The following is an 8209-nucleotide window of genomic DNA, read 5'->3' as shown; positions in this document are numbered from 1 at the left end:
CGATCAGCTCCAATACACTGGAGCCTGCACGGAACCAGAATTTACTAATAATCACGGTAGATATTTAACTGGGACAACTTTTAAGATACTTTAGACTTTTATTTAGCCTACAGTTGGCTAGTGCTGTGGGCAGCATATAGAGAACTTTTTACTTTTCCTCCCCCTGTCCAGCACGTTTTGTTTGGACTCGGACTCGTGCCTGATGTTTCTGGAAGCCGGTATGAGCACGAGCCCCAGGGGCCGCACCGTACTCGCCAAACACCCCTGCAGCGCGAGCGACATGCAGCAGCTGGACCGGGAGCCCGGCCCCGGAGCCTTCGTGGACGCCGGTTACATGCACACACACATGGCCACCTACAAACTCAGCCCCGAGCACCACCCCATAGACCACCACCACCTCTCTCCCCATGGCCAGAGCGCAGCAGCCTTCGCCGCCCAGGGCGCCCCCCATGCGGCCCCATTCACCAGCAGCTCCACTCGGGACTTTCTGTTGAGGAGTCGGGGCTTTGGGGGAGAGTATCCCGCCGGGCCGACCGGGGACCACCACCAAGTACAGCAGCACCTCCTCCGGACGATGAGCGGCTCTATGCACCACCAGCACCACCCCGGCGGGGACGTCCAGCCGCACGGACACAGCCACCTCCTCTTCCCCGGACTTCACGACCAGCAGCTGGGCGGGAGGCTGGCCGGGCTGGCTGCCGGGGTCGGTGAAGTGTTTAGTCGTGAGCCGTTCCATCACATTTTCCCCGATTCTAGAGCTGACCATTACGGCCAGTATGGACCGGGGGTGGCGACTGGGTTGAACATGGGCATCGGGATGGCCCACCACCCCGGCGTCGGGGCATTCTCTCGCTACATTACGCGGCAGCAGTGCATCAAGCAGGAGCTGGTGTGCAAGTGGGTCAACCCGGACCGGGACTCGCGCTGCTGCGGGGAGACCTATGGCACCATGCACGAGCTGGTCACTCACGTCTCCGTGGAGCACGTGGGGGGTCCCGAGCAGAACAACCACGTCTGCCTCTGGGAGGACTGCCCGCGCGCCGCCAAGCCGTTCAAGGCCAAATACAAGCTGGTCAACCACATCCGCGTGCACACCGGGGAGAAACCGTTCCCGTGCCCATTCCCGGGGTGCGGCAAGGTCTTCGCCCGCTCGGAGAACCTGAAGATACACAAACGGATACACACCGGTAAGACCAGCTTAAGCCGTGCGGAAGACGTTGCATTCGTTTAGTTTTATTCGGCCAAGCGAACGCTCTAACTGGCATCATAATCTTATCCCTGTGTTTGTTTGGTTTTCAGGGGAGAAGCCGTTTGTGTGCGACTTCTTAGGCTGTGACAGACGCTTCGCCAACAGCAGTGACCGCAAGAAACACATGCACGTGCACACGTCGGACAAGCCGTATGTGTGTAGGATGTGTGACAAGTCATACACCCACCCCAGCTCCCTGCGCAAACACATGAAGGTAAGCACCGGCAGTACAGCTTTACGCACGGCAACACCAGCTTTACGCACAACAATTACGCACGACAGCTCATGGTCATTTTTGTTCTCTGTCTGCTATTCTTGCCGCAATTTTGTGCTTTTACTATTTGCCTGATGATATTGCCTATAGGGCTGTAACCCTAATTATCAAGGGATGGAGGGAGGGAGGGGAGGGATGCAAATTATAATCACTTTTAGTCCGAGAAGTCCAAGATGATATCATCAAATGTCTACCTCTTTTGTCCTGACCAACAGTCCACAACCCAAAGATGATAGTCAGAGTAGAAGGCTAAAGAAACTAGAAAATATTCACATTTAAGAAGCTGGAATGAGATCATTTTAGTCCCCCCCCCTTAAAAAACGATTAATCAATTATAGATACATTTTCAACTATCCGTTTAATCGACTACACTACAGTATCTAATGAATTGATTTTTTTGGTCTGCAGGTCCATGACTCTTCGCCTTCTCTGTCGGTCTCTGATGGATCTCCGGCAGCCAGCAGTGGCTACGACTCCTCCACCCCCCCGGGCATGGTGTCCCCTGGGTCAGACACACACAGCAACATGTCTCCAGACTCTGCGGTGCTCAGCAGCTCTCACAGTTCCATCTCATCTAACTTCAACGAGTGGTACATCCCAGTCTGAAGAAGGTCACAGCAGCTCAGTGAGCCAGAAGCTAAAGACTAATTTCCACCCATGACTTGTCTTTGACACCTCGCCTCGCCTTTTTTGTGTGGTTGTGAGGGGAAGTCTCTGGGTCTCCCTCGGCCAAACGGACGCTAGATGAGCCATGGGTCTTAAATTGCACTAATTGAGGCTACAAAGACAAAATAAACCAGTATTTTTTTACTCCTTTTTGTCAGTATTTTATGAGGCTGGTTTTGAACTGTTTTAACTGGCAGGACTTGAATGTGACTATAATGTAGATGTTTGACATTGTGCCAGTTTTTATTGTTCCTATGGCAGCCTACCGAAAAGTGTTATTATGTTATTGTTTCAATAGCCTTCATAAATATTTAAAGACGTATTTTGTAAAATGCATGGGATGTATGTAAGCCATACCAAAGTTTTTTTATGCTATGTAGCCTATTAAAGTGGCTAAATCTCTTCACACCTTTGTCTACTTTCTTTTTTCTGTTTACATATCTGTGTGTAGGTAACACATAACCCCACACCAATATCGATCTGGCTTCATCACAAATGTTAACTTTCTGTTGGATGTCTTTCAGTCCTGCATGCATTTACACTCACTGCATTTACAGTTTGCACCTAAACACGAACCGAATTTTCTGTTGCATGGAAAGAAAAGAAAGGTTCTTTGTAATGTCTGACTGGAAGCCTACAACCTTGACAGGCAGAGGAGAAAATTTAAATCCATTTCCTTTCCCTGATCTATTTGCCAGCTAAACCATCATACAGTCTGAGCTGAATCTGTGACCTCCCTGTAGTTGTCACAGAACAGTATTTTCCCTTTTTTATAAATAGCTGATACAACTGAGCTTGAGCTTCAAAGTGAGAAAAACACCAGGCCTATTCAAATGTCACATTAGTAGGTTGCTCAGAGCATTTGAAGGTAGCAGATATTCAAAGTATATTTTAGCCATGTGGATAAAAGAGTGATTAACACTGTTGCCTCACAGCAAGAAGGTCCCGGGTTCGAACCCCGGTCCGTCCCAGGTCCTTTCTGTGTGGAGTTTGCATGTTCTCCCCGTGTCCGTGTGGGTTTTCTCCGGGTGCTCCGGTTTCCTCCCACCATCAAGAAAGACATGTATGTTAGGGTTAATACTCCTGTCAGTGCCCCTGACCAAGGTACTGGCAAAAGAACTGGAGTTGGTCCCCGGGCGCTGCACAGTGGCTGCCCACTGGCTGCCCACTGCTCCTAGTTCTAGGAAGGTTCCTAGTAGAGGATGGGTCAAATGCAGAGGATGAATTTCCCCAAGGGGATAAATAAAGGATAACTTAACTTAACTTAACTTAACTTTCCAAAAGTTAGTTAAAACGTGTGTATATAAATACATTACTGCTTTTTGTTTATATATATTTTGATACATATCTAAACATATTAGTATGTCAGATGTATTTTATTGAACAATGCAATACAAATTAAATGCGATGTCAGTATAACAGCAAAGTCACTTAATATGTTTTATTACATTACTACATTACATTATTCATGATAAATTATAACTAACATGAAACAAGGAAAGGTACAAAATAAACAAATAAAAACAAGAAAAGTTAAACTGCAAATTGAATTGTTAAAAAACTTGAACAAGTATAAAAAAAATGTGTGATGTGATTGGAGCTTGGACGTACAAGAAGATCCCTAAATGTGATGAAGTGAGACGATGAGACAACAAACTAAAGAGGACAAATCAGTTTTGTTTTTGTAAGGTTCAACTTCTGGTGAAATAGTTGGCCTTTTTGGCTAAAAGTATTATTGTGGATGCAGCAAGGGGATTTCTGGGTGTTGTGTGGGTTTCTGGGTGTGCAGTCCGCTGTTGAGAGAGGCTTTTTAGGCTCCCTCAAACATCCGAAATATTGAGAATTTTGGTAGAATGGGAAATGGGTGGAAAATAGTATTTATTGAAGTGAATAATTCGACAATTCAGTTTAAATCCAGTAGTTGGCGGGCATGCAACGTTTTGGATGCCAACCGTCATAAAAAAAATGGAAGAAGAAGAAGAGCTCGGACGTTGTGATTGGACGAAAAGGAGACGCCCTTGCCGAGACGTCATCACGCCACGGTGACCCTCGCAGCTCGGCAACATGGCGGCGCACGGCATCCCTGCAGCCCTCAACAGACTTTTGTTTGCCGTAAAGGTGAGACGACCGGAGCGTGTTTGTGCTTTCCTCCTCCCCTGTCTGTGGAAGAGACGTTTCACTGCCTGGCAGCTGTGTGCTACTGCTTACCACCAGCCTACTGACCGCTGCTTACTCTGTTAGCTAGCCTGGCTAACCCAATAAACCAGTTTATACTGTGTTGGGTCTTGACAGCATGGGGCAACTGAGCTGATGATGAGATACCCCGTGTCATTAAAACTGTAAAACATTTGTTGTTGCACGAAGTCACATCAATAATTAACGTCCTATGGCGTTTCCTCTGTCGGTGGCGCTGCGGTGTCAATGTCAAACCCGCCACGAAATGACCAGTGCCAGCAGCAGACGACAGCCCGTTACTATCCGTCACCATGTATTGTATGAAGACAACTTTAGGGATGCAATGGGCTACATGCACAACTCCACTACTTCCTGAAATTAGTACAGCTTCTTTATTTCCTGTCATCACTATTGGATGAACTGATTAATGTCAGGTGTGCTGCAGTCACAACAATGATCAGGCACACCTGATTAATCGGTTCATCCAATAGTGTAGGACAGGAAATAAAGAAGCTGTACTAATTTCAGGAAGTAAAAAAGTTGTGCATGTAGCCTTTTATGCAAGCTAGTCATCTTTTTCATAGCAGAATAGCACACTTACGTGGAGGATGTCTGAGGGCAGTTTGTGTCTGCCCTGGTATCTGTCACCCTTTTTCACTAACATTATCTGTGACTTTGCATCCCTGCATTATACAGCAATTACATTTAACGTTGGAACTTTTGGAATTGGTGCACCTGTTAAAACCAAAACATATGCTACAGCTTATTAATGAGCGCCAAGGGAGCTAGACCTCCCATCAAATTTGACTGATTGTGAGTCAGTGGTAAACATTATTTTTGTTGACATTTCATGCTATTGTTAACTAAGCTACTACATGAGTTTTTATGTTACCTGTATGCGTAATATATTGTGTTTCCATGTGTTTATTGCAGCATGCATCATTCCACTCCAGGTGCTGTACAGTGGCCAGTAAGGCACAATACTCCACTGTCTGCGATCCCAATGAAAAGGTCATTTTCCTCTGTGTTTTGTAAAACCTATTTCGAACAGGACTACCGGTAGTTGAACTCCCTAAAATCACCAAAAAGAGAGAAACTGTGAGGATAATAAACTATAAGGAGCAGCAGAGTAGAGTTGAATCCTCCAGTGGATATCCAGTCATATAAACAGAATCCATATTATTCCATTTCACAGTGTGAAGAACTAAATCACATTCCAGCATTGTTGGAATTAACAGGATTTCGCTGCAAAAATACCTTACAGGGCTGTACAATGCTGCATACTGTATATGCTACGGAAAAACTGGTCTCTGTGCTATTTATGAATTTACTGCAGTACTGTAGCACACATGCTATACTGTTTTGAAACACATTTCTTGTTAAGGTTTGGATTTTGTGTGTCCTATATGCAACATTAATGTCCTTTGCCAGTCACATACCTGTTTAAAGGATGGGTTTTCCGTGGGGAATATGAATATATATTAAATCTCACGCCCCTAAGGTTTTCGAATCCGTTGAAATTTTTGAAATTGGTGGTTTACTCACAGAGATATCAACCGAAATCCACTCTGTGTGTGGGGGGGGGTGGTGGGGGGGAGGTGCGGGTGCGGGGACTCGAAATACTACATTTCCCACAATGCACTGGGCTCGCGTGGCCTTCGTTTTTATGCCCACCCCTCAGGCATTTGGCTGATATCAAACTCCAGTAGGTGGCGGTAATGCACATATATGTTTGCCAACCGCCATAAAACTCAAAGAAGAAGAAGAAGAAGGCTTCGACAATAAAATATACAAAGAACAAGAAATAAATCGAAAATAAAATTGCCTCCAAATTGCACCAAATGTAAACGGTAGTATATATGTCGGGAGATGTCTTCATAAAAAAAAATTCATGCAATTTAAGGCATTTTCGTAGGAGTTACGCGCATCTGATGTTGTAACTATTTTCTGTAAAAATGTGTAAAAACGGGTACATTGCTCAGCGTTGATTTCGTTACTTCAACCCACCTACTACTAGATGTAAAATTTGACGAGCTTTCCAATGCCGCCAGTCCCGTGTCGATTAGTGCTTCCGTTCCCGAGATAATGGTCTCTTTGCAAGGAACTATGGGAAGCTAATATTAGCTACAGCAGGCTAGGCGGTTGGAAAGATGGCTGCCTTTTGGTTTTTGTCAAGGCCTCTGAAGGGGCGTGGAGGACCTCTAGAGGCGGGACCATGGCCAACAACAGTTGTAGTTCATAGGTGCACGACTTCCGCAAGGCGGACTTAGGCCAGATGACGCGAAACGCGTCGGCTGGCCCAAAAAATATGTGAGAGATGCTTGATATCTCTGGGAGTGAAGCTCCAATTTCAAGAATTTCAACGGATTCGAAAACCTTAGGGGCGTGAGATTTAATATATATTCATATTCCCCACGGAAAACCCATCCTTTAAGTGATCAACTGCACTACTTGTGGTTGTTTTTAGAGATGGTAACATACATTTTATACGCGTGTTACAATTTTATAGCCTGTGCTACAAAACTAGCAACCTCTGTAGCAGCAGTGTTATGAGCAAAAAAAGTTAATGTACAGCTCTGCCTTAGCAATACCCTTTTTTATATTCCTCATAGCCACCTTAGGTAATGCCAGTATATTATTTCCTACTAGTCTAATAAAAATGCCTCTGGCAAAAAAATTATAATAAAAAAATTAAAGGTTAATTTCTCACCGTGCTTTCCACACACTCCCCTGTCACTTGTCCGTGTACTGTAAATATATTTCCAGTACATCTCTCTGTTTCCACAAAAATAATGTGTTTATCCTAAACTATGCTTGCCGTTCTAAGAAAGAATCTCTGTGCAGAGGGTTTGTTGTGAAAATGAGTGGCTCTGCTAATCTGTGTATTGTTTCCTTCCATAGACCTTTGATAAGATCCTGATCGCCAACAGAGGAGAGATCGCCTGCAGGGTAAAGAACCAGCTACTGCTAACTAGTTGGTCACACTCGGCTGATAGATGGGCCGATCACTGCTTCAACTACCAGATCACATTCTGCGCCTGCATTGGTTATTTAGGCATTTCACAAATTTTCATTTCGTTAGATCATCTAAAGTTCTATTCTATTCAACTTTCAAGTAGCTTTAAAAAGGTCTTGTAAAGTTTTGCATTTAGCCTTATGAAACCTTGTAGATAGCCTGATATGTTCAGGAACTGTCCATGGATGGTTACCAGCATGGGGGCGGATATGTTTGCTTAATGAATTGCTCAAGTTATGCCATAGGTATTGTTCTTCCATGTGACAGATATACTGTCCATAACTATATGATACTGATTCTAGACTGCCAATGTTTTTATGTTCCTCTGCCAGGTGATCAAGACGTGTAAGAAGATGGGCATCCAGACTGTAGCTGTTCACAGCGACGTAGACTCCAGTGCTGTGAGTCACGTCTCTATTTACCTCCCCTTCACCTCAGTCCTCCTCAATGCCTAGGTCAGACTACGGGACCGGTCTCGACTATAAATGCTCGCCTTGCCCTGAGAAAGGTGTTCACATAAGCCCTGATATTTGCAAGTAGCATTGCTTGTACAGTAGTCTGCCTTTAAATGCTGCAAAAGGTATATAAAAAAAAAAAAAAAAAAAATGAATAGACTTCTGTCATTCAAATTCTTTCGCTCCTTGAGCTTACCTCCCATTGACAGTTGGCTGGGTTAGACTGGACTGACCCAATCGAACCAAGACCATACTCAAAGTCACAGTTGCCAAGTCCACTTATTATACATGATCAAACTGACCATTATCAAACTGAAACGTAGGGGTTCCTTTTGTATAAAAACGACATAGCTCGTGGAAGAAGCACGTGGCAT

The 8209-nt window shown here is 44.8% G+C and overlaps 1 protein-coding gene and 1 pseudogene across 2 annotated transcripts in view; both read left to right on the top strand.

The window, feature by feature from the left end:
* Window positions 1-220: 220 nt before the first annotated feature.
* On the top strand, window positions 221-2129 carry LOC310789107 (zinc finger protein ZIC 1 pseudogene; annotated as a pseudogene). The gene is made up of 3 exons: window positions 221-1187; window positions 1300-1463; window positions 1932-2129. The product of its transcript is annotated as a zinc finger protein ZIC 1 pseudogene (transcript).
* Window positions 2130-4243: 2114 nt separating this feature from the next.
* Window positions 4244-8209, top strand: part of pcca (propionyl-CoA carboxylase subunit alpha) — a 35210-nt gene continuing 31244 nt past the window's right edge. The window contains exons 1-4 of the mRNA XM_083650974.1: window positions 4244-4307; window positions 5298-5375; window positions 7266-7313; window positions 7713-7781. Of these exons, the coding sequence (XP_083507100.1) occupies window positions 4254-4307; window positions 5298-5375; window positions 7266-7313; window positions 7713-7781 (249 nt within the window). The 5' untranslated portion in view covers window positions 4244-4253. The remainder of the gene's footprint in view (window positions 4308-5297; window positions 5376-7265; window positions 7314-7712; window positions 7782-8209) is intronic.

This window comes from Poromitra crassiceps (assembly GCF_964638095.1).
Source record: "Poromitra crassiceps genome assembly, chromosome: 14".
In the NCBI taxonomy this organism is placed as follows: domain Eukaryota; kingdom Metazoa; phylum Chordata; class Actinopteri; order Beryciformes; family Melamphaidae; genus Poromitra; species Poromitra crassiceps.
The sequence above is the reverse complement of the archived record's forward strand: the minus strand, read 5'-3'. Positions and strand labels throughout refer to the sequence as shown.